This window comes from Saccopteryx leptura, chromosome 12, assembly GCF_036850995.1.
Source record: "Saccopteryx leptura isolate mSacLep1 chromosome 12, mSacLep1_pri_phased_curated, whole genome shotgun sequence".
NCBI classification, from domain to species: Eukaryota; Metazoa; Chordata; class Mammalia; order Chiroptera; family Emballonuridae; genus Saccopteryx; species Saccopteryx leptura.
Genome location: NC_089514.1, coordinates 17,251,083 through 17,277,434, shown reverse-complemented (window position 1 = coordinate 17,277,434; position 26,352 = coordinate 17,251,083). Strand labels below are relative to the sequence as shown.

At 49.9% G+C, this 26,352-nt stretch overlaps 1 protein-coding gene across 1 annotated transcript; it reads left to right on the top strand.

Moving 5' to 3' along the window:
* The first annotated feature begins 6,440 nt into the window (after positions 1-6,440).
* On the top strand, positions 6,441-23,923 carry LOC136383859 (uncharacterized). The gene is made up of 7 exons (XM_066353774.1): positions 6,441-6,492; positions 10,543-11,778; positions 11,880-12,029; positions 12,148-12,264; positions 13,539-13,722; positions 22,838-22,948; positions 23,671-23,923. The coding sequence occupies exons 1-7, from the start codon at positions 6,441-6,443 to the stop codon at positions 23,921-23,923; spliced, it is 2,103 nt and encodes a 700-aa protein (XP_066209871.1).
* Positions 23,924-26,352: the final 2,429 nt, after the last annotated feature.

Genomic DNA, 26,352 nt, shown 5'->3' with positions numbered 1-26,352 from the left:
AATCTCACAATCCCCAGGGCTGACAAAAATGCAGAGCAACTGGGACTTTCCTGCACTGTTGGTGGGAACACAAAATGGGGCAGTCACCTTGGAAAGTCATTTCACAGCTTCTCAAAAGTTAGCATAGATGACTGGATAAAGAAGATGTGGCACATATACACTATGGAATACTACTCAGCCATAAGAAATGATGACATCGGATCATTTACAGCAAAATGGTGGGATCTTGATAACATTATACGAAGTGAAATAAGTAAATCAGAAAAAACCAGGAACTGCATTATTCCATATGTAGGTGGGACATAAAGGTGAAACTAAGAGACATTGATAAGAGTGTGGTGGTTACGGGGGGAGGGGGAAGAGGGAGAGGGAAAGGGGAGGGGGAGGGGCACAAAGAAAACTAGATAGAAGGTGACAGAGGACAATCTGACTTTGGGTGATGGGTATGCAATATAAATGCAATATAAGTGAATGACAAGATAACCTGGAGTTGTTATCTTTGAATATATGTATCCTGATTTATTGATTTTGCCCCATTAAAAATAAAATTATTAAAAAAAAAAAAAGTTAGCATAAACCCACCAGGTGACCCTGCTGACAATAGGACCTACCAAAACACTTTGGAAAAGCTTTGCTTGAATACTGTGAGGCTAAAGGAAAAAAAAAAAAAAAAAAAAGCTATGTACACAAACACTGTACTCTAGCTGGTGTGTCTGCTTTGCATAGGGACAGGAATTAGGAATTCTGAAATTATTCATATACTAGAGAAGAACAAATAAGTAAATGTATTGCAAATAATTACAGCCCATTTCTTACTGTTAGGAAAAAAAGTTACAAATAAGGAATGATGGAAGGCCTGAATGCATTCTCAGCTGCTGGATTAGAGTTAGACACAGTCAGTATAGACTTATGTCCTAAAAGATACAGAAAGAGAGAGAAAGAGAGAAAGAGAGAGAGATACAGAAATAAAAGCAGGTGTGTATATTAGTGAGTTAGCACATATATATACATACATTTCCTTATCCCATCCACGAGATAGGTGAGTAAGCAATGACACCCCAGGAGCAATGAGTGCATCTGCTGCCCAGATCTTGGTTTCTAACACCATTTGGCTCCTTGGGGAACTGGTTCATTCTAGAATTGGAGAAAACTTTACAAGATGAGCCGGAAATATCTTGTGGTGCCAGAAAGTAAAGAAGCACTAAAATATAAATGAAAAGATGTGGCATATCAAAGGGGCGCTGAAGGTGCTCCCAAAGGCCAAAGTTGCAACCACCTGAGCAAAAAAATAAAATAAAGTAAAATAAAAAAATAAGCAATAGGATTGGATTATAACCCAAAGAATAAGATAAATATCCACGAGCTCATGCTGATATAAATAACTGAATTAATAAACAAGGGCGAATTAACAAGTCTTGCTTACAGAAGAATTCCTATGAACAAATGTAGAAGGAATGAAGGAACCAGAACATCACCATTAGATCTTCACAGTAATAACAGCCAAAAGCAAGACCCACCAAAGGATGCTCAAATCGGGGGGCAGGAATTCAAGCAGGAACAGGAGACTTGCATGGTCTCAAAGTATCTTTCCTCAAATATTTAATAATCACAAGAGAAAAATAGTAAGTTTATGGTGGAGAACCCTGATGAACACCACCTCGGCCAAGTGATCAAGGTTAACATCAACAGCAACCTGTATCAAAATTCTCACCCCCGGTATGATGCGCTGAGAAGGGTACCTTCGGTTGTATCCTTTGAAGGCCACTAAAGACGAGGACGAACTGAGGGGTTGTCACAGATGGGGAAGGCTAAGGAGACATGACAACTTAACGAGATGTGGGATGCTGGAACAAGAAAAGGGACAGTAGTGGGGAAAGTAGTCAAGTCCAAATAAAGTCTGTGGTTTAATGTATCATGCCAAGGTTGATTTCTTAGTTTACCCAAATATTCTATGATCATGTAAGATGTTACATGGCAGGGGGTGTTTGTGTGTGTGTGTGTGTGTGTGTACGTGCGTGTGTGTGTGTGTATGAAGCCTACACAGCAATTCTCTGTACTATATTTTCAACCCTTCCACATCTAAATTATCTAAAATTAATACTTCCCCAAACATAGAACCCTCATTTCTCCCACACAATCCCTTACTCTAGCAAAAGAAAAAAAAATTCTTTAAAAAACCTTTTTGGCTGTAAGAATAGGGCCAGGCTACCACAGTTTAGACTACTAAATGATTACTCTGGTCCTCTCTTCATCTTTAAATTGGGTCAGGAATCCTAAAGAGTCTATTTTTCTCCCTCCTTCGTTCTTCAAACTTCTAAATCAGGATTTCCTATGGAAAGAGGCCGACACACCCTCATCCCACACAGTTCAACATGAACGTTTATGGGATGCTAAGCTCATTGCCTATCACTTTGAAGGGAGATACATATTATAATCTATGTATCTATAGGTCAGGGGTCGGGAACCTTTTTGACTGAGAGAGCCATGAACGCCACATATTTTAAAATGTAATTCCACGAGAGCCATACAATATGTTTAACACTAAATAAAAGTAAATGTGTGCATTTTATGTAAGACCAACAATTTTAAAGTACAATAAGTCTCTAAATTCTTTTTAATAACATTGTTATGCTGTTGCTAACCAATGATGAATAAAGTACTTCTTACCATTAATGCGACTTCTAGTGCTGCATGGTTTTGCTGATGGCTTTGTAGTCTGGTTGATACGTGGTGAGGTTAAGCTTCATGCAGGTGTTGAGACTTCCATCCGTTAAACGTGATCGTAGGTTGGTCTTAATGTTCTTTAGATGTGAGAAAGACTGCTCACATGCATACGTAGAGCCAAACATTGTCAGTACAGCAATACTCACACACTGCAGTGTGTAGTATGTGATGAGAAGTGCATTCCAAATTTTGACAATCAGCTGGTCCGTGGGTTGAAGTTTTTCCATTTCTCCCCACTTGTGTTTGCTCGCCAACTCTGCTTGCTGTTGTGCAAGTCTTTCCAAATCTTCATTCAGTGACTTGAACTTATTCACCCACATGTCTGAGGCCTTCAGGTCAGCAGCCTGTAGCTCAAAATCTCTGACAGAGACACTGGGGATGTAACTCAGGTTGGCACTATCCACTGCACACTCGTGTGGATGGGTGATAAACTTAAAAAGACGAGTGCGCGGCCCTGGCCGGTTGGCTCAGTAGTAGAGCGTCAGCCTGGTGTGCAGGAGTCCTGGGTTCGATTCCCGGCCAGGGCACATAGGAGAAGTGCCCATCTGCTTCTCCACCTCTCCCTCTCTCCTTCCTCTCTGTCTCTTTCTTCCCCTCCCGCAGCCGAGGCTCCATTGGAGCAAAAGATGGCCCGGACACTGGGGAAGGCTCCTTGGCCTCTGCCCCAGGTGCTAGAGTGGCTCTGGTCACTACAGAGCGACGCCCCGGATGGGCAGAGCATCGCCCCCTGGTGGGCGTGCCGGGTGGATCCCAGTCGGGTGCATAAGGTTGTCTGTCTGACTGCCTCCCCGTTTCCAGCTTCAGAAAAATACAAAAAAAAAAAAAAAAAAAGACTAGTGTGCTCACGAAATTCTCCAAAGTGCACTTTGAATGACTGCAGGAGATTAGATGTGAAGCCCGCTAGCTGCTGGAGATCAAGATGTTGAGCAGGGTCACTTGCTGTGCATGCATCTTTAAACTCTCCCAGTTTTTCAAAGTAGTAAACGACCTGTCCGTGATGAAGAGTTCCAGCTTGTTTTCAAATGCAAACACTGCTTGTTGAAGGGATAAGACTGTATTTCCAATGCCTTGCATTTTCACATTGAGCTGGTTCAGATGTTCAGTCATGTCCACGAGATAGTAGAACTTCAGGAGCCACTCAGTGTTAGCTAACTCAGGATGCTCAATGTTTTTCATTTCAAAAAGTCCGGATTTCGCTCAGACAAGCCGCAAAATGGCTGAGCACCTTCTCTCTTGACAACCAATGCACATTGCTGTGCAGAAGCAGACCAGGATAATTATTCTCAACTTCATCCAGCAGTGTTTTATTTAAATGACTGGCGATCATTTAAAGCTCAGGCAACAATAAAGTTGACCACCCAAATGACCAGTGACATCACCTCACCAAGCTGCTCGCCACACATCTGAATACAAAGAGTCTCTTGATGTAGGATGCTGTGAAAACTTAGGATGTGTCTCTTTTCATGTTCACAAAGAAGTGCTACGAATCCTCTGTTTTTCCCCACCATGCACGGAGCACCATCAGTACACACCGAAATAAGTTTATCCATCAGTAGATTTTTTTCTTTAGCAAACTCAGTGAAAGACTTGAATAAATCCTCCCCTCTTGTTGTCTCTTTCATAGGCAAAACAGCAAGACTTTCCTCATGTAGTGTGTCACCGACAGCATACCTTGCAATCACGCTGAACTGGGATAAATGGCTTACGTCTATTGATTCATCCAAAGCACGAGAAAAGAATAGCGCTGCATTTATGTCCTTCACTTGTGTTGCCTCAATTTGATTTGCCATCATGATGGTACGATTGTGAACAGTTCTTGCCGACAGACGCATGTCTTTTATTCGTTTGATTATCTTGTCTTTATCCGAAAAGTTGTCAAAAAGTTCATTGGCAACATCAACCATGAATGTTTTGCCATACTCCCCAACTGTGAATGGCTTTCCGTTTCTCACAATTGCTAAAGCACCAACAAAGCTAGCCAAATTCTAGTCACCTTGTTGGGTCCAAACACGGAGTTGCTGCTGACTAGCTTGCACTCTGCACAGTAGCTCTTGACATGCTTTCTTCCTGCTGTCCCCCACCGGATATTTCGATGCAAATGTAGTATGGCATGTGTTGAAGTGCCACTTTATATTTGACCATTTCATTGATGCAATTTTATCATTGCATATTAAACACACTGCAGAACCTGCTCTCTCCACAAAGGTGAATTACTCTGTCCATTCCTGCTGAAGAGTACGATACTCCTCATCTTTTTTTCTTTTAGCTATCTTCTTCATCAAAAGGGTTTCTGCAATAAGTTAGCAGACTACTTGATTAAAAGGAGGGAAGTTTACTTCCTGACCTCACAACGACCCGTGTACATTACGCATTATCCAATAAAAATTTGGTGTTGTCCCGGAGGACAGCTGTGATTGGCTCTAGCCACCCACAACCATGAACATGAGTGGTAGGAAATGAATGGATTGTAATACATGAGAATGTTTTACATATATATATATTTTTTTATTTTTCTGAAGTTGAAAACAGGGAGGCAAGTCAGACAGACTCCCGTATGCACCCGATTGGGATCCACCCGGCATGCCCACTAGGGGGCGATGCTCTGCCCATCTAGGGCATCACTCTGTTGTGACCAGAGCCATTCTAGTGCCTGAGGCAGAGGCCACAGAGCCGTCCTCAGCTCCCAGGCCAACTTTGCTCCAATGGAGCCTTGGCTGTGGGAGGGGAAGAGAGAGACAGAGAGGAAGGAGAGGGGGAGGGGTGGAGAAGTAGATGGGCACTTCTCCTGTGTGCCCTGGCCGGGAATCGAACCCAGGACTCCCACACGCCAGGCCGACGCTCTACCACTGAGACAACCGGCCAGGGCCTGTTTTATATTTTTAACATTATTTTTTTTATTAAAGATTTGTCTGCGAGCCAGATGCAGCCATCAAAAGAGCCACATCTGGCTCATGAGCCATAGGTTCCTGACCCCTGCTATAGGTATAGATGGACCCATCTATCTATATAAATCTTCAAAGAGTATATGTGTATGTATACATATACATATATATTTATATATTCAAATATATATGACGTCCAAGGATCAGTTACTGTCAGGCCTATATGCTGGAGCTGATATAGAAAACACCCTTTCAGTGGTTCTCATCCTTGGCTGTACCTTGGGATCACCTGGGCAATTAATAAGGCACCTGATGCCTTATTACCATCTCCAGAGGTTCTGGTATGACTCATCCGAGGATTGGCTGGGACGTTTTACTATGCATCCAGGCTTGAGAATCACAGCTTTGCTTAGAGTCTGAAGGCCCCAATTCTAATCCTGTTAGTCTGTGTGGGAAGCCAGTAGGAGCCGGCTTCCTGTGCGGCCAGCAAGGGCTGCGATGGAGGCTGGGCCTGCTCCGCTGATAGCTCGAGAGGGGAAGTATTTCCACGGCCGATGCTGCACTGCTCCGGCACTCATCAAAGATAAGCTAAAATCCATTGTTCACAGGCCGCCACTGCTGATGGGCCTCCGTCTGGGCGAGGTGTCGGAGCAGGGCTCAAGCTTGTGTAGCCAGGAGCTCAACCCAGATAATACTTCCAGCTGTTGAGAGTGAGCTTTGTGCCCCCGCAGCATCTGGGCATCGCGGAATCTGGCTGGAGAGCTCTGCGCACCTCTGCCCGGTAGCTCACCCGTCTCGCTAGAGACCCCGAGTCCCAGGCAGATGGCTGCGCGGATGTGGGCCCTGGGAGACGACGGAGAGCTTCGAATTATGGATCTGAGTCCAAGTGAGAAACCTCTCCTGGTTGCTAAATAACTAGTCACCTGACCTCTGAATGAACTTTCCTATTTGAGAGTAAGACCCATTCCCTGGTTTCCTCTGTCTCTGATTACCGGGTAAGCCTCGAGTTGTGTGCCTGAGCCCCTCCAGGCTCGAAGGGGGGGGGGGGGTGTCTGCATCCACTCATTCCCTCACTGCCCCCACCTGAAGAAGTGGCATCCCGACCGGGCCTTCGGGCCGTTGCTCCTCAGGGGCACCTGGCCATCTCTCTCTCAGCCAGTGGGGGGGCGTGGCCAGGGCATCAGCAGCAACTGCCTTTTAAATAGTGTGACTGATAGAGTGACATCTGCCTGGAGCCGAAGACGGAGGCTCGGTCACTCTCTCACAAAGGCAACCTTGTTCCCTCACCACGTGCAACTGGATGTCGCCAGGCTGGGCTCCTAGACTGCCTTCCACATGAGACCTTGACTTGCCTGACCTCACGTCCCCCACTCGGGCGGCTGAGGGAGTTTCTCCCAAGCCTCAGTGTTCTCTGTTGCTATGTAGCATGTTCTCTGTTGCTATATAGCATGTTCTCTGTTGCTATATAGCATGTTCTCTGTTGCTATATAGCATGTTCTCTGTTGCTATATAGCATGTTCTCTGTTGCTATATAGCATGTTCTCTGTTGCTATATAGCATGTTCTTTGTTGCTATGTAGCATGTTCTCTGTTGCTATATAGCATGTTCTCTGTTGCTATGTAGCATGTTCTCTGTTGCTATGTAGCATGTTCTCTGTTGCTATATAGCATGTTCTCTGTTGCTATATAGCATGTTCTCTGTTGCTATATAGCATGTTCTCTGTTGCTATATAGCATGTTCTCTGTTGCTATATAGCATGTTCTCTGTTGCTATGTAGCATGTTCTCTGTTGCTATGTAGCATGTTCTCTGTTGCTATGTAGCATGTTCTCTGTTGCTATGTAGCATGTTCTCTGTTGCTATATAGCATGTTCTCTGTTGCTATATAGCATGTTCTCTGTTGCTATGTAGCAAATCACCAGCTTCGTGGCTGAAATACGCCATTTGTCATGTCCGCGCCTCCGTGGGTCAGGCGTCTGGGCACAGGTTGTGGGGGTCTTCCCCTCGGGGTCTCAGAGGCCGCCGGTCTGGGTTCTCATCTGGAGACTTGACTAGAGGAGATTCCGCTTCTGAGTTCACTCAAGTTCACCTCGTGGAAGCTGAGGGACCCAGGGCTCTGGCTTCTCGCTGGGGCAGGGGACTGGGGGTCAGCTCCTAGGGGTCACCCACAGTTCCCTGCCATGTAGCATGTGGCCATCTCACAACATGGCAGCTTACTTCTTCAAAGTCCCGCGGTAGAGCCCTCCTCCAGTCTGCTGAGTTCCCCAGTCAGGGGAGTGACATCCCTCACCTTCAGCATGTGGTCTCACCCGGTCAGGGAGTGACAGCAATACTCTTTCCAGCCTCCTATTGGTTAGAAGCCACTCAAGAGGAGGGGAGATACCTCTCTGGGGGTCACCTTGGGGTGAGTCTGCCACACTCAGACACTTGCTTTTGTGTCTGACACAGACTACAGGACTAGAATTCCTCTTTGATCCTTCTTGCCAGGCCTGAACTTGACCCGAATTCTCGGGCTGATCCCTGACTGCTTCCCACCAGCTCCCCCACTCCTTGTCCTTCCAGCTGCTCTCGGTGCCGTTGTACGTGTTGGTAGCAATCAGTCTCGACAAATGTCAGCTAATCTCAGAGGAAACAGACTGAGAAAGGTTAAGTGTTGTTCAAGGTCACACAGATTATACTATGGATGGAATCTGGCCCTGCCTCTGTTTAATTCCAAATTCCATGGCCTTCTAGCCTGCTTAGCCTGTATGGTAATGATAATAACCCCACCCACCTGCCAGGACCGATAATAAAATGATGAGGGAACAGTATTTTGTAAAATGGAGAGTACTATGCAAATATTTATTAAGACATTTGCTCCTTAAAAGCATGAATCTTTGGCTTCTTAACAAAATAGATCCTCACTTGCATTTGCCCTTTGAAAACCCCACGTCTAGGCAAAATTTTGTTTACATAGCTTTGTGGATCATTAACAAGAGTTAAACCTTTTTAAATGCTTTCAGTCTAATCCAATGTGTAGCCTACAAAGCATAAAGGGGGGGGGGAATTAATCAAAGAAAACAATCTTTAATCTCCTCGTCTTAATCTTCCTTTGTTCTTTTCTGCTCTCTCTCAGCAGGTTTCTTATTTATACCCATGATTTCCCATGAATGAGCCAGCGATCCTGGAAGAAGCAGGCTGTCTGTTCAGAACCCCGGCCCCCGACATCCCAAATATGATAGGAGAAGCCCGGGGCCTCTCTTATCCCAGTCAGGGTCCCATGCTGCCCACCTGAGCCCGGAGCTCCGTTTCCATCAGCAAGACTCGGGAGCTGAAGCTGCCAGGGGGTCCGGGATGGGGGCTGGAGGGAGGATGAGACTCAGGCCCAGACAGGTCCCTGGGAGAGCACCAAACTGGTGAGACCTGAATCTGGTCACAATTAGGCTTCCATTTGCTGGATAGCTGACGCCGTTCTCCAAAGCCGAGAGGCGAACAATCACACCTTTGTTTCAGAAGTCTGGGCTTTATCTCCGGGTATTAAAGGCACCGAGGAGGGACCGCGGAGATTCCCACATCTCCGGGGCGCTGAGGCTTGTAGCTAACAAGGCAAAAAATGCCTGCTCCCACGTACGCCGACCCCTCGAAGATAAGGAGCCGTTCCTTCAGTTATTAAACACCCCCTATCTGCTCTCATCACAATGTTCTCACAGGATAGCTTGAACACTTTTTTTTTTTTTTCTGAAGCTGGAAACGGGGAGAGACAGTCAGACAGACTCCCGCATGCGCCCGACCGGGATCCACCCGGCACGCCCACCAGGGGGCGACGCTCTGCCCACCAGGGGGCGATGCTCTGCCCCTCCGGGGCGTCGCTCTGCCGCAATCAGAGCCACTCTAGCGCCTGGGGCAGAGGCCAAGGAGCCATCCCCAGCGCCCGGGCCATCTTTGCTCCAATGGAGCCTTGGCTGCGGGAGGGGAAGAGAGAGACAGAGAGGAAGGAGGGGGTGGGGGTGGAGAAGCAAATGGGTGCCTCTCCTATGTGCCCTGGCCGGGAATCGAACCCGGGTCCCCTCGCACGCCAGGCCGACGCTCTACCACCGGCCAGGGCCGAACACTTTTCTTTAACACGGTCTTAAGATAGCCACACACTGCCGCTGTGGCGAGCAGCCAGCCTCTCGAGCTCTGGGGGATGTGATCAGAAGTCAGAGCGGTCTGGGTAGAAACCCGCAGCCCGGCCACCATCTGCTCCCTGGCGAACCTTCACACCCCAGCGCCCTCGGTCCACCCCTCGGTGAGACTGTGACTCCCTAACCTGTACGAATTAAGTGGGTGAATGCACAGGGCTTGGTCTAACCCCCCAATTTTCAGCCTTTTTCATTGCATGGTACACGTAAAGTAATTACTAATATTCTGTGGCACACCAAAAAAGATATTTTTGCCAATCTGACCCAAAAAAATTGTACTTTTGATTCATCCACACTGGGTGTCTATTGTGTGTTGGCTGTTGTGACCTTTTTTATTTGACAATCCAAAGGAAAAGAGGTCAGGGCCCTGGCTAAATAGTTAGGTGCGCACGTTTTAAAAATTCTTGCAGCACACAGTTGAAAATCGCTGGTCTGGCCCCGCACTGACCAACAGAACATCCCACAGGGATGGAAATGCTCTGTGGCTCTGCTGTCCAACACGGGGGCTCCTGCCCTGGGCCGCCACTGGGCACTCACAATGTGGCAAGTCTGGGTTGTGTCCTCTGAATCTTCTCCCCCCTCAATTCAAAGAGGGAGGTCAGGCCATCACGCTCCCTTACCTCAGGGGCGCAAAGACCGCTCCACGTTCACTCTGTGGTTTCAGTAAACCAGAGCTCACTGAGGGGTCACCCTGGGAGGAGAGGGGATCTGTGTGGCCACACTGCAGCTCCAGGATCCCTGCCAGCTCCCTGCGGCCCCTGTTGTTCCCAATGCCCAGCTCCCCACCGTACCCTGTCCTCGATATCCAGCTCCCTGCTGCACCCCACTGTCCCCAGTGCCCAGCTCGCAACTGCACCCCACTGCCCCAGTGTCTCAGCCCCCACTGTACCCCACTGTCCCCAGTGCCCAGCCCCCCACTGCACCCCACTGTCCCCAGTGCCCAGCCCCCCGCTGCACCCCACTGTCCCCAGTGCCCAGCCCCCCGCTGCACCCCACTGTCCCCAGTGCCCAGCCCCCACTGTACCCCACTGTCCCCAGTGCCCAGCCCCCACTGCACCCCACTGTCCCCAGTGCCCAGCTCCTCACTGTACCCCACTGTCCCCAGTGCCCAGCCTCCACTGTACTCCACTGTCCCCAGTGCCCAGCCCCCCGCTGCATCCCAATGTCCCCAGTGCCCAGCCTCCCGCTGCACCCCACTGTCCCCAGTGCCCAGCCCCCCGCTGCACCCCAATGTCCCCAGTACCCAGCCCCCCGCTGCACCCCACTGTCCCCAGTGCCCAGCCCCCCGCTGCACCCCACTGTCCCCAGTGCCCAGCCCCCCGCTGCACCCCACTGTCCCCAGTGCCCAGCCCCCCACTGCACCCCACTGTCCCCAGTGCCCAGCCCCCCGCTGCATCCCAATGTCCCCAGTACCCAGCCCCCCGCTGCACCCCACTGTCCCCAGTGCCCAGCCCCCCGCTGTACCCCACTGTCCCCAGTGCCCAGCCCCCACTGTACCCCACTGTCCCCAGTGCCCAGCCCCCACTGCACCCCACTGTCCCCAGTGCCCAGCTCCTCACTGTACCCCACTGTCCCCAGTGCCCAGCCTCCACTGTACTCCACTGTCCCCAGTGCCCAGCCCCCCGCTGCATCCCAATGTCCCCAGTGCCCAGCCCCCCGCTGCACCCCACTGTCCCCAGTGCCCAGCCCCCCGCTGCACCCCAATGTCCCCAGTGCCCAGCCCCCCGCTGCACCCCACTGTCCCCAGTGCCCAGCCCCCCGCTGCACCCCACTGTCCCCAGTGCCCAGCCCCCCGCTGCACCCCACTGTCCCCAGTGCCCAGCCCCCCGCTGTACCCCACTGTCCCCAGTGCCCAGCTCCTCGCTGTACCCACTGTCCCCAGTGCCCAGCTCCTCGCTGTACCCACTGTCCCCAGTGCCTAGCTCCTCGCTGTACCCACTGTCCCCAGTGCCCAGCCCCCTGCTGTACCCACTGTCCCCAGTGCCCAGCCCCCCGCTGCACCCCAATGTCCCCAGTACCCAGCCCCCCGCTGCACCCCACTGTCCCCAGTGCCCAGCCCCCCACTGCACCCCACTGTCCCAGGCCCAGCCCCCCTCTGTACCCCACTGTCCCCAGTGCCCAGCCCCCCGCTGTACCCCACTGTCCCCAGTGCCCAGCTCCTCACTGTACCCACTGTCCCAGTGCCCAGCCCCCCGCTGCACCCCACTGTCCCCAGTGCCCAGCCCCCCGCTGCATCCCACTGTCCCCAGTGCCCAGCCCCCCGCTGTACCCCACTGTCCCCAGTGCCCAGCTCCTCACTGTACCCACTGTCCCCAGTGCCCAGCCCCCCACTGCACCCCACTGTCCCAGTGCCCAGCCCCCCTCTGTACCCCACTGTCCCCAGTGCCCAGCCCCCCGCTGTACCCCACTGTCCCCAGTGCCCAGCTCCTCACTGTACCCACTGTCCCAGTGCCCAGCCCCCCGCTGCACCTCGGGATGGCAGAACCTCAGAGAAGGGCTGGTGTGGCACCAAGAGGCCATCTCTCAGGCTCCCCCCCAAACACTCAAGATTCAGCTCCTGACAATTTGCTTTAAAGACAATAAAGACATTTCTCCATGCCCCAGGGGACTGTGTGTCATCTCTGTACCTCAGTTCTAACATTTTCACCAGGAAATAAACAAGGCCCAGGGTTTCCCTCGGCAGGACTGGGCGGGAAGGGGCAGAGGGAGATGGAGGGAACGGGTAGATCATGGCGTCCACACGGGATGAGGGACATCGAGGACGTTCTCCCTGCCTTCCTCCAGGAGTCCCAGCACAGTGTGCAGTATGCTACGATTTGCAGCCTTGTTCGTTAAGGGCCTCTAAACTATAACAACTAGTTCTTTCCGCTAGGCAAGTAAAAGACATTTTATTCACTGCAGTATCATCCTTGGAGAGTGTCTTCCAAGGAGGGTGCGGGCAAGTAGGAAAGAAGCCACTTGCCGGTGGCCCATACTCTGGACGTCACATGCTGTCTGAGGACCTCCTTGATAATCCAAGCTGTCAGCCTCCCGAGCTTGGATGCATAAAGTTCTCCCTCTCTCTAGAACTGCTCTATGCAAGGCAGTAGCCGCTATTAAAATATTTTTAACCGGAAGTAAAGTTTAAAATTCTGTCCTCGGTCACACGAGAGCCGCAGGGACGACAGTCTGCTGACTGCACAGAGCAGACGGAGCACACCCCTCATCCCAGCAGTCCTGTCCCTCGCTGCCGCGCCAGCCAGGGAGAGTGCTTTAAAATGACCATCTTCTCGACTGTTAGGGGTAACAACTTATTTCATACATAAATGAGAATAAGCCTCAGCCTGCTTCGAATCCTCAAAAGTCACAATTCAGAGCCATAATTTTACATATCACTCACCGCTAGAAATCGAAGCCAAGTCTTCCCAAAGACACAGCACTTTCCTTTCTTTTGGAAGCTTGACGTGTTTGCTTCCCGGGGACCAGTGCTACTCTGGGACGCTAGCAGGTGTCTGTGAGCGGGGACCCAGTCACCCCACAGAGGTGAGGAGACCATGGGGCTGGTGCTCGGGGTGGGTACAGGTAATGCCCTGCTGCTGTGGCAATTTGTAGCTGGCCGCAGGGAGGTTCAGTCTATAAAAGCCGAGGGGCGGTGGAGTTGCTGTAGAAGGCGGACGAAGGCATTGAGCTAACCCTCTACTGAGCAGAAAGGACGCGGGCTGAGTCGTCTGGGTACTCTGTCTGCACGGACTGATCACCCCCAGGGCGGTCTGACGTTCCCCTTCCTTTTCCCAGTGACGACACGCCTTTCAGGGGCACAGGGACTGTTGCCGTTCCGTTTGAGAACAGCGCCGCCGCCCATTAGAGGCCCAGCCCCGTCTGTAACCGGCGCCGGCTGCGGCACGCCCACACAGACCCCCACCAGTCACAGGACCGGGACGCAGACTGTACGGCTGAAGAAACAAGCTGCTGCAAGACGGTGAGAGAGCGCGGGACAGTGAGGGGAAAGGCCCGGGTCCCATCCACTCGGGGCCTGGCCGGGTCCTGCCTCCTGCCCGAGGGACCACGGTGAATCGCCCTGCTGGCTGGCACGGGGACCGCTGCCTGAGGTTAGAGTGGTCATAGCGGTTACTGGTTATTAGACATTCACTCGACAGACTCAGGGCAAAGCATTTAACATGCATTAGGCCATGGAGCCCTCCAGTAGCTCTCTGAGGGAGTCACTGTTATGACCCCATCTGACTGTGAAGTTAACAAGGTAAGTGACATCCAAGCTCACCCAGTGAGAGGCAGTAGCTGAACTTGAACCCCAGCGACCTGACATCCACTATGGATGCCTGCAAGTCTCCCGGCCCAGTTCCTGTGAATTCATCTACGAATCAGTCCCGTTCACCCAGTCGTTTCATCAGCCTCTCCGGTCACTGATTCAGTGGTAAGGCACAGGAGCTCTGGGACTGGGCTGTCCGCCACCCGCGCACCTGCTGTGAGAGGAGGACAATGGGTGGATACCTGGCATGACCCGAGAGCTGTCAGAAATGCAGAGCCCCAGGCCCCACCAGACAGATGAGCCAGAACCCGCATTCTAACAAGATCACCAGGCTTGTCCGCACACCTGAAATCCTCATATGCACTAGAAAACAGTGCCCCGCGGTGGATTATTTTTTAAGGTATCTAAGACTCACAGGTGAGTTGGTTTTATAAGGCACCTGCCATGGGTCTAGCTCAAGTTCACATGTGCACTGAGAGAATGGAGCTCTCCTCAGGGAAACACGGCCACCTAACACCAGAGGATTGCCCTGTGGAAAGAGGAGGCAATGAAGCTACATTGTTGCTGTTCGGACAGGAGTCAGTGAGTTCGGGTCAGCAGCACAGTTCCTGTAATCCAGGAGGGTTAGGGAGGAGGCAGCACTGAAGTAACATAAATCTGTTGGCATCTGTTCCCACCGAGATATCACACCTAATTAGGTCAAACCCAGGAAGCCGAGTCCTGCTCTGGGGTGACCCGGTGGCCACGGTCGTCTCTGTGAGAACTGATGGCCCCCACGGGGGCCGCACGCAGCTGCATCTGCGTCTGGTGCTCAGATTCCTGGAGTCCTTGTGGGGACGCTGCTCACAGCCCCCTCACTCACCAGCTTTGAACAAAGCGCCCTGAGTGGCTCAAACTGCGTCTATCCCTTTCCTGCCCTCCCACCCCGACTTTCCTAGCGGGTTCCCCCCGAGCAGAGCCTGAGACAGGAACGCTCGTCCCCACGACCGACAGAGGGCACGCTCTCGGGAGAAGGGGTACATGCACACCCAGGTCAATTTCAATTTCAGGTGACTGACAAATAACTTTAGTGCAAGTATGACCCAAACACATCATGGGACACACTTTTACTGAAACGTTAGTCGTTGGTGATCTGATACTTAAATTGAATTGGGTGTTGTCATTTTTGTTTGCTACATTTGGTAACACCGGGGACAAGGGAAGGCAGGGAGAGAACTGAGTAAGCAGGGAGGGAAACCATGGGGCTGGCCTTCTGGGCTCTGGGGCCACTCCACTCCGTCAATGCCATCCTTGATGCCTGAGACGTCAACATCTTGGCCTTCCTTGGGTTCCATCAATGCCATCCTTGGGCGGTTGAGAGGCCAACATCGTGGTAGTTTTAAGCTGGGTCTTTTATCCGGACTGCACTGGGAATAAATATCTAAGTAGGGCTTTCAAAGAAAAAAAATGGAAGAGGAGCACCCTTTATCCACTAACTACCAGATCTGCACCTTCAGCGCATTATCGGGTCAATTCAAGTTTACTCTGGGTGTTTCCGAGAGCTGGGCTGAGCATTTCCCTTCCATGGAACTTCTAGAACAGAGCATTGTGTCGCCCGAAAAGCTTCCTCCCCACGTCCTTCCTTCCAGGCACTAAGGACCTGGCAGCCTCCGCTCCAGGCCGGCTCAGTCGGGGTCACTCGAGGAATATAAAATGACTGCATAGCTTACCGATAGGGCACACATTGTACACAGAAAGAGGCTAACGAGATTCCTGGGGCTGGCTTAATAGGCACGTGTCCATTTAAAGCCCCGTAGAAAACTAGAGGCGAACAGAAATATTCGGGACCGGAGAGTTAGAAATTCAGGCTAATAGGAAAAGAGGGGAGAAGTGTCCCGTTTACTCAGCAATGAGGCTACAGGAGCTACATTCGCAGCCTTCAAAGTCCCCTGTTTTCTCACGGCCACTGCTGGTTATCATTAGCTCCTTGCAGCTCAGACCAGGTAAGAGTTTCCAGAGAGTGGTTCACAGAACACCAGTCTTGTCTGTGACCCCTGTAAGTGAGGTTCCATGTTTGAAAGAGTTAGGGAAATCTCACACTTCCACTGTATCTTTGGAGTCCTGCAAGGTCTATTTGCATTGTCGAGCCCCTGAGAAGTCCCGCAGTAAAGAAACCCAGCTTTTTGCTCACGTATTTGTTTGCAGAACACCAGGAGTCCCGTGGGACCGGCGCCAGAAAGTGCTTAGAAAGTTCTGCATTCCGGGGGAAGGGCAGGGAGAAAAAAGGCAGTCACCTGGGGAGGGGACGGCCCTCTAACCCCTATACCTGTCAGCCTGTTTGGGTCCCTCGCATTCCCCCGTGACTAGTTTCTTCTGGATGAGAAATTAAAGGGTCAACTTGAATCGAAAGGGGTAACACTTTGCTATTCTCAGGTCTGTTACCCAGTAAATCCCTCACACCATGCCTGCCTTTCACCTCAAACCCACACCTAGAATCAGCTGGGAGCCCAGGGCAAAGGCAAGAGCACCCGGGTTATCTCAGCAGCTACCACACGGGGGAGCTCTTGGCGATATGAGAGACGCCTTTGTGGGTCCTGCAGGCACAGGAATGGGAGGTGCATCATACTTTTGCCTTTTGTGAAGAAAAACTGTTGAGAAAAAAAATGCCCAACTCTTATCTCTCACAGTGATGAGAAAGGACAAAACTCGATCGTGCTCATTCTGACACCTGGAAGGAAAACGTCAGTTTAGAAGGAAGTGAGGAGCCACTGAGCCACTTCACCCGCAGGTGTTGTAAGGTACCAAAAACTACAGAATTAATATTAATATTTTAAGAGGCTGGGAGAACATTTTATTAATTTGGGTTAAGGTGTGTAGAGAAATTGTGAGAATAGTCTCTGTACTGTGTGATTGGCATAACCAGGATGGCCCTTGGCATTGTATTGTAAATGCAAAGGGGAGGAAAACATGGATCCCCAGACATTCCACCACACCTGTGGGGAAAGGGGTGAATGGCTAGCCAGGTGCAGGGAGAGAAAAGCCAAAATAAACCTTTTCTTATAGCAATGAGCCATTTGCGAGCATTTGTCCCCACAGAAACTACCTCTACTATGTAAATGCATGTAGTTAACACGTGTGACTCTGGACAGAGAGATAGCAGATGAACACTAGATAATATAGGAATGCCTTTTAATATGTAAAAAGATATCTTTCTGCCATTGTGTTGACTTGTAAATTTTGTTTTCTCCAAAAGGATGTATGGCTTGTAAATTGAACATGGTCCTATCATGTTAAAGGACATATGACTATAACCAATAGTGGTAAAGGGCTCCTAATTACAATTTTTGCTTCTGTACTTCCCACTTACAAAACTATAAAAACCAAGTAGAACAAAGGGCCAGCGAGCTCTCCCTCAGACAACTGTTGGAGTTGCCGCCGCTTGGCCACCAAGCTAGACAATAAAGCTTTGATGTGTAAACGACGGACCCTGTTCCTGTCTTCAGTGTTTCGGGTCCCTCCGGATTAGAAGAAGTCACGGATCCGTTTTTCCACGTTTAACAGGTTTTTTAAAACTATGTAAGGACGAGGAATACAGACAGAAGGTGCTCCCATTTCCTCCCTTTAAGAGCAGGAAGTGTGGAAAGTTGTGTATGGGTATTATCCGAGAGGCCATGAGAGGGTTTTTCTATCCCTAGTACGTTTACTGATACCTGAAATTCCACCATTAGAGATTCATTCCTTTAAGTCAGTGGTTAACCAGGATGATCCCCCCCCCCTTCCCATGAGAAAATGGATTGCTAGGTCTCACCCTCAGGGTTTGACACAACAGGAACCAGAGATCACATGAGAGATTGCTCGCATTCACAGGAAATCTCTGACAGCCTCTGGAGAAAGCGGAGACAGGCTCAGGGGTCCCAGCACGGCCGCAGCCGGAAGGACAGACCCAGGCCCAGAGGAGCATGCTTGGGCCTCCACGAGACAGCTAGGCCCAGGGAAACGTGCGGCCGGAGACTCCAACCGGCCCTGACCCCTCTGCACCGCCTCACCATCTAACAGCCCTAATGAACAGCAGGACGAGTAGTCTGCTCAGAGATCCTTCAGTGTGGGAGTGTTTGAAAACTGTGACACGGGAGTAAAAATCAAAGTGCATTTCACTAACGTTTACCATAATGCATGTTCAAAACAAGAAAAATGAGACAGGTAAAATAAATAAATTAATTATATATATATATATATATATATATATATATATATATATATATATATATATATATGTAAAACTGAGCCAATTATACCAATACTGCTATCTATTTGAGTCGTTGGGATGAGGACTGTCCCAGGACCCTCCGCCCCCGCCCTCCATAAAGGTTACAGTCATCCTAACCCATCCTAGAGGTTGGAAATCCCACAAAGGGCCCCCTCCACTCCCACAGGCCCCCACAGGGAGGCTGCTGCTGCATAAACATCTGAAGCAGGTGGCCGCACACTGGCCCTGACCTCTGCTTCCCTCGGCCCTTCCTCGACGCCCCCTCCCAGGGCCAGCTGCCCTGTGCAGGTGGCTTCCGGGCCCCTGCAGCTCGCCACAGCAGATGCGGTTTCCTCTCCAGCCCCGCCCACCCCTCCTTCCCGAAGGGCGGGATTCCTTCCGCACGTTTCCTGTGGGCCGCGCCTTTCTTTTTGTGTGTGTTTAACTGGGTCGAAAAGGAAGGGCTTTATTATGCGAGCCACCACCTTCAGGAACGCACCTCCCTGCCATCTGTGATCCTTCCAGCCGGAGCCAAGGAGTGTCCTTGCAGGTCGTGGTCACCGAGCGGGCTCCTTGCCCAGGGACAGTGGGAACCGGTGTTTGGACAGGAGACCCCACCCTCTTCCTCCTCACCCCTGCTGTGCTGCACTCCGCCCTGCTTTCAAAATATTCGATTCGATCTTGAAGTGGAGAACCAGGGTGGAATTTTCAATAAACCCTTTGCGGGTTAAGATGCACAAATTGTTACCAAAAGTCTGCAGGGATGTAAAGCCGAGCCTAGGGCGTAGTCAACAGTACTGTAACAACGATGTCTGGTGCCAGGTGGGCTCCAGACGTATTGGGAAGCTCACTTCCTAACTCATATGGATGTCTAATCTCTATGGCGCACATCTGAAACTAATATATATTGTATGTCAACCGTGATTGAAAAAAGAAATAAAATAAATGCCTTTGCTCTAACAAAAGGAGAGGATGGGGATGAAGGGTCGTGAAGGCCTTACCAGCATTAGAGAAACGTCACAGATGAGAATCCCAACAGCCCCGTGAGGAAACCATGGCTGCCTCAGATACTGTTTCTCATTCATGACTTCCACCCAAAGCTTTTTGTGGAGCATGAACGCTCACAGAGCAGGCAACAGCGACACCTGCCGTTCAGAGTGGGTTCGAACCCATAAAAATAAAGCAGAAAACCGTGAGGGCAGCTTTGCCTGCTGCTCTCTTTCTACTCGTTCATTCGTTGTTTTGGGGTTTCTGATTTACCTGGTACAATCAGGGAAGGTCTTATTCTAGTTAATAACATATTTTAATTAGTAGTTATTAGAACATCCTTGGAGTAGTTTTCAGAGAGTGTGATACAGCCAAAGCACAATACTTCAAACAATATTAAACTCTCCCTCATACTGTAAATTGACCCTTCCTCCCACTAGACGAGTGTAGAACCCACAACAAACATGGTTGATATGTCTAATAATAGGGAATTTATTTTTATGAGCTGAACTGTGTCCTCCAAAGAATAAGTTGAAGATCCTGGTACCTGTGACTGTGATCTTAATGGGAAACGGGGTCTTCTCAGATGACCAGGCTAATATGAGGTCATTAGGGTGGACCCTAACCCAAAAGGATCGGCGCCCTTGTAACAGCAGAAACCTGACACAGAGAGAGACAGACATGCACACAGGGGGAGCACTGTGTGAGGATGAAGGCAGAGGTCGGGGTCACGTGTTATAAGTTAGAACATGGCAAGGATTTCCAGCAAACCACCAGCAGCTAGGAGGGAGGCACGGAACAGACCCTCTCGAGAAGAAACCAAGCCTGCTCCCACCTCCAGAACTGAGAGACTATAGCTTTCTCTTGCTCTAAGGCTTGGAGTCTAAGCCAGCCAGTCTGTGGGACCTTGTGTGGCAGCCCTAGCAAACTCATGCAGGCGCTCGTGACCGGGCGAGGGGTCTGCTTATATCGCAGCCTCAGCTGGAGAGAAGCACGTGTGATACAGCTAAAAAGCACTAAGCAGCTGTGTGCCTGTACAGGTCAAAGTCACCCAGCAGATCACTTACACCGTAGCCTCGTCTGTGAAACGGGAGCACCACCGACCACCTCGGCCTCGACGTGCGTTCTCGATGAGCTCAGGCATGGACACGTGGCCTGTACGTTGGAAAGGGTGATGGTTATATATATACATTGTTACCACAAGGAACAGGACTATCAGCTGACCCTGGCGTGGACAGACCAGCCGCCCCTGCTCAGACGAGGGCATTGCTCTTTGCCTTGGGAGGTCGACCTGTAGAATGCACCCACGACCCCTTCCTCTTTCGCTGTCCAGTGGGATTGGCCAAGGGGGACACCAGCAGGAGACCAGGGGGCAGGCAAAGAGAGAGGGCAAGGCTTTTACCCCCTGGCTTCCTCCCCGTGGGTCCCCAGGATTTACCCACAGAAGGCTTCAGTCCTGGTTAGCAAGTCCCCCTCGACCGCTGCCCTCTTGAATCCCAGCCATTCCTGCCTCCCCTGTCCCTTCAGGCTTAGGTGGTAATGGCAGCATGCGAGGGCTAACTCCAGCAGACTGTACTAACCATGACCAACCTGCCTGCACCCGGGTCGGTAATCCCTTAGTGAACTCTCCTCACAGCCTCCAGTTAGAGGATGTCACCTTTGGCCTGCCAGGACCCTGATTGGGTAATTAGTTTAGGAAACGGCCCTAGGAAACAGCCCAGAATGCAATGGTGAGAATGTTTTGCTCATGCATATGAGGACTCCACGGATAAACTCCCTCGTTGAAGGATATGCAGTGGATCAGGATGACCTGAATTATTGCCCAGTGGTCACGGCGGAGGAGGGACAGGTGGGGTGCAAGACAGTGAGTGGGAAGTCAGGCGACTGTGGTCCTTCCAGCCACCCTAAAGATAGTGATTGTGGTAGACCACCACCAACAGAAAGGCCTAAAAAGGAAGGAAATCCTGCCATTTGTGACAATATGGATGGGTTTTAAATGCATTTTTCTCAGTGAAATAAGCCAAATAAAGAAATAAATACTATATGATACCAGTTATATATTGAAAAAATGAACTCAGAGAGAGATTAGATATGTGGATGTCATAAGTGGGGGGGAGGGGGTAGAGAATTGAGTGGAGGTGGTCAAAGGTCAAACTTCTAGTTATAAGATAAATAAATTCTGGAGACCTTGTAGCCAGCATGGTGACTGTGGTTAACAGTACTGTATTGCAGTGGTCCCCAACCTTTTTTGGGCCACGGACCGGTTTAATGTCAGAAAATATTTTCACTGGCCTTTAGGGTGGGACGGATAAATGTATCACATGACCGAGATAAGCGTCAAGAGTGAGTCTTAGATGGATGTAACAGAGAGAATCTGGTCATTTTTTAAAAATAAAACATCGTTCAGACTTAAATATGAATAAAATGGAAATAAGATATTTATTCTTTCTCTGCGGACTGGTACCAAATGGCCCACAGACCCGTACCGGTCCGCGGCCCGGGGTATGGGGACCACTGCTGTATTGTATATTTGAAAGTTGCAAAAAGAGTAGATCTTTAAAGTTTTTATCACAAGGGAAAAAAATGTAACTGTGAGGTGATGAGTGATAACTAAACACTGTAGCAATAATTTCACAATATCAAATCATTAAATTGTACACCTTAGATTTATATAATAGGTTAACTACATCTCAATAAAACTGGAAAGAGTAGACAATACAGTTGGCTCTGGAACAATGCTGGTTTGAAGTGGGTCCACTTATATGCAAATTTTTTTCAATAAATAATACAGTACTATAAATGTATTTTCTCTTAGAATCTTCTTAACATTTTTTTCTCTAGCTTACTTTATTGTAAGAGTAGAGTATATAATGTATATAACATACAAAATATGTGCTAATCGGCTGTTTATATTATTAATAAGGTTTCCAGTCAACAGTAGGCTGTTAGTAGCTAAGTTTTGGGGGAGTCAAAAGTTATACTCAGATTTCTGCCCACTGGGGGTCGGGGTCAGCACCTCTAACCCTGGCATTGTTCAAAGGTCAACAATGACTTGCAGTTCCCCCTATTTAGAGGTAGAGTATTGGGCCCTGGCCTGTTGGCTCAGCGGTAGAGCGTCGGCCTGGCGTGCGGGGGACCCGGGTTCGATTACCGGCCAGGGCACATAGGAGAAGCGCCCATTTGCTTCTCCACCCCCACCCCCTCCTTCCTCTCTGTCTCTCTCTTCCCCTCCCGCAGCCAAGGCTCCATTGGAGCAAAGATGGCCCGGGCGCTGGGGATGGCTCCTTGGCCTGTGCCCCAGGCGCTAGAGTGGCTCTGGTCGAGGCGGAGCAACAACCCGGAGGGGCAGAGCATTGCCCCCTGGTGGGCAGAGCTTCGCCCCTGGTGGGCGTGCCGGTTGGATCCCGGTTGGGCGCATGCGGGAGTCTGTCTGTCTCTCCCCGTTTCCAGCTTCAGAAAAATACAAAAAAAAAAAAAGAGGTAGAGTATTTCTCTATCCCGATTCTGGCCTAGGCCATCTATTTCTTAGGCCACTGGGATATTCACAGATGTGACAAACAGAAGCTGCACACGTGCTTGTGCCTTTGTGGTTTGCCTCCTCTTCTTCTTGGGCAGCCCTGGGCCACCATGTGACAACACCTGGGCCAGCCTCCCGGAGGACGAGGCCTCGTGGAAAGAGGTCCCAGCCATCCCAGCACCTCCCACATCCCAGCTGAAACCCCAGACGTAACATTCTAGACCACCCAGGGCCAGTCGAGCTGCCCAGACCTGAGAAGAATGGCCAGCTGGCCCACAGAATGTAAGCAAATCAAATGATTGTTTCCTTAAGCCATTCTGCTTTGGGTGACTCGTTGCACTTCAAAGGTTAACTGGCTAGTAAGGCCCATTGACTTTTCCTGACCAAACCAGAGAGCTTGCAGAGGGAGAGGGCACCCTGAAGGCCAGGGGTGCCCCACCGAGGACAGAACGGAACATCAGCAGCTCCTCGGCAGCCTGGAAGGGATCCAGGACCTCCTGTAATCCCAGGCAGAGGTGGCCGGGAGCCGAGCCCAGCACCTGGTTGTCAGGGCTGCAAAATTGCAACAGTAAATGAACATTCAAACCCACCAGGTCTCTCAGAGGCAGTTTCAAAGTATAGTTCCCACACCAGCAGCAACAGCGTCAGCTGGGACTTGTTAGAAATGCAACTTCTTGGCTCCACTAAACAGACCAACTGGGAATGGCGCCCAGCCCCCGGGGTTTGATCTCCCGCGTTTGATCTCCCGGGTTTGATCAGGTTCTCCAGGTGATTGTGATGCAGGCCACAGTGTGAGAACAATCGCACCACCGCAAGGCTCTGGTGGGAAAGGAGGGGGACTCGGACCTGGGGATATTTGCACAGACACGGATGAAGCCGAGGATCCTGAGCCCCCCACCCTCAGTTCCCCTTAAATCTGCCTTGCCCTCAGAGACAGCCCCTCTCCCATCCACGGGAGCTACCTCCACCTGCAGAAACCTCGCCATGACGACCAGGGTGCGCCTCTAGCGCCGCGAGAAGAATTAGATCCCACTGTAGCCCGGACAACCCAGGCGGGCTCCGACCTCATCAGTCCTGGGCTAGAGTCCCGGGAGCGTGCCCGGGAACGCGTTCTGACGGTGATGAACAGGCAAGGGCGAACTGTGAGCCACAGCGCGCCAGAGCTGGCCGGAAGGGGCTCCTGACAGCCGGGGGTTACAGTGCCAAGAGTTTTACGAGATACCTGTTAAGTATAGCCCTTATTAAACCTTAAATCACATAAACTTACAAATCGGCACATTAAAAATACAGGTAATACCCAAAACTCATCGCTCCTACCAATACTTATCTTCATTACGTCTTACTATTATCTATGCTTTTAAGGTTATTTACCTCTACTGTGTCTATATAATAAAAATACTGCATAACGGTGGGCTAGTCTGCATCTCCTCCCAGGATTGTCTGGTAATAAGATGCCTGTAGGTTAAAGTGAAGAATGGTAAGGAGCCTTTCAACTTGGAAATTGGCAAATGCTCTAAGTCAGGGCTTTATTTTTTCCTGGACTGCTGACAGTTAAACATTGACCGGCGTACCACTGACTACAAGATGTGATAGGGCTAAATTTATTTTCATGGGTATACTCGTCTGAGATTCAGGACGTAGCATGTTGACTCTAGCACCTGGGAGTGACACTAAGCTGAAACTCGGATTCAGTGGTAGTTGTATTTGAGTCCTACTGCTGCTGTGACAAATGGCCACATATGTTAGTGGCTTAAAACACACAGACAAGGTAAGGTGTCATCAGGAACTTAAGTTCGGGAGGTCAGAAGTCCAAAGTGGGTCTCACGAGGCTACCCTAAGCTGTTGGCAAGCCCGCACCCCTTCCCGGAGACTGCGGGGGAGACCCCGTGTTCTTACCGCTTCTAGATCCCCCACATTCCTTGGCTCGGGTCCCCTTCCTCCGCCTTCAAGGTCGCCACAAGCAGCCTAGTCCGTCCCACGGCGCCATCTTTCCCACACTGACTTCCGCTTCCTGCCCCTCTATTGAAGGACCCTGTGATTTCACTGGGACCACCTGGAGGACCCAGGAGCTTCTCCTTATCTGAAGGTCAGCTGATTAGCACCATGATCCAGGGCTGCAGCTATTCTGCCTTCCACAGTAGCCTACAGCCAGAGCAGGTCATCAGAACCTTCTAGCAAAGGCTCCAGGAGACAGGGACGTCAGAATGAATCTTCTATGCAACCTGCTCAGCACCCTCCCCGCCCCCATGCCCACCACACACGCACACACACACACATACACTCACACACTCACACACACTCACACACACACATACACATACACACACTCTCACACACACACACTCACACACACACACACTCACACTGAAAAGAGTACAGGGGACGGGGCAGCTGCACAGGGCTCTTTGCGGAGCTCTGTGATGGTGGTCCTCTGTCTTCTAAATTTCTAAAACACATTCTATATCTCTTATTCTGAATTCACTTGATAGTAAATGCTGCAGCAAAAATCCTTAACATTTCAAGTTTTTAAAACATTGCCCACGAACTTTACAGCTACTTGTGTTATAGAATTGCATTTTAAAAACATATTTAGCCTGACCAGGCGGTGGCGCAATGGATAGAGCGTTGGACTGGGATGTGGAAGAACCCAGGTTCGAGACCCCGAGGTCGCCAGATTGAATGCGGGCTCATCTGGCTTGAGCAAAAAGCTCACCATTTTGGACCCAGGGTTGCTGGCTCCAGCAAGGGGTTACTCAGTCTGCTGAAGGCCCGCGGTCAAGGCACATATGAGAAAGCAATCAATGAACTAAGAAGTCGCAACACGCAACGAAAAACTAATGATTGATGCTTCTCATCTGTCTCCATTCCTGTCTGTCTGTCCCTGTCTATTCCTCTGACTCTCTGTCTCTGTAAAAAATAAATAAATAAAAATAAATAAAAAAACCCATATTTATCAAACCTAAATTTGGGGCCATTTCAAAGGCACGGTGGAAAGGTCAAGTAACAAGAGAAGTAATGTAATACTCATTTTAAAATGCAAAAAAAAAAAAAAAAAAAGCAAGCCAAAGTCATGCTTCTGGAAATATGGACTTTACATTGTACTTACTCAGCGCTCAGTTGAGATGCTCTACTAAGTAAACTTAGTGATACAAGACAAACAAGGCAGGACTCAGACTAACGTGCAGAAAGCTCTTGAAAGCATCAAAGGAATTTAAAACTCTTTGAAGAAAACCAGTGATTATGTTTATCAAACATCTGTTATTGATGCTAAAAAAAAATTGCATAATCTCTTGATTTTGATGCCAACTCCTCCACCAGGAAAACAAAAACAGAAATGGAGAAAGATCTTCCGTTGAAAAATCTCATGATCAGGCCTTCCATGAGCACTAAACTCAATGTTAGGATCAATTTCTTTTTTCTACATTAGATTTACTAATTTTATTATTAACATACAGGTTTACAATAATGAAAGAATATCACAGACATCCCAGTTTTCTGGATAACATATAATTTGAAAAATTACGACAGGGATAAGCTACTTTAATTATACAGCAAACCACTGCTTTGGAATGTCAAATTTGGAAATGTGATATCGACAGGTCAGCTGTTGCCG

Coding starts and splice junctions, on each gene's coding strand:
- LOC136383859 (XM_066353774.1), top strand. CDS start 6,441: ATGTGGGCCCTGGGAGACGACGGAGAGCTTCGAATTATGGATCTGAGT. Junction 12,265..13,538: donor AGAACCTCAGAGAAGGGCTG/GTGTGGCACCAA, acceptor TCCTTTTCCCAG/TGACGACACGCCTTTCAGGG. Junction 22,949..23,670: donor TCCCAGCTGAAACCCCAGAC/GTAACATTCTAG, acceptor CCTTGCCCTCAG/AGACAGCCCCTCTCCCATCC.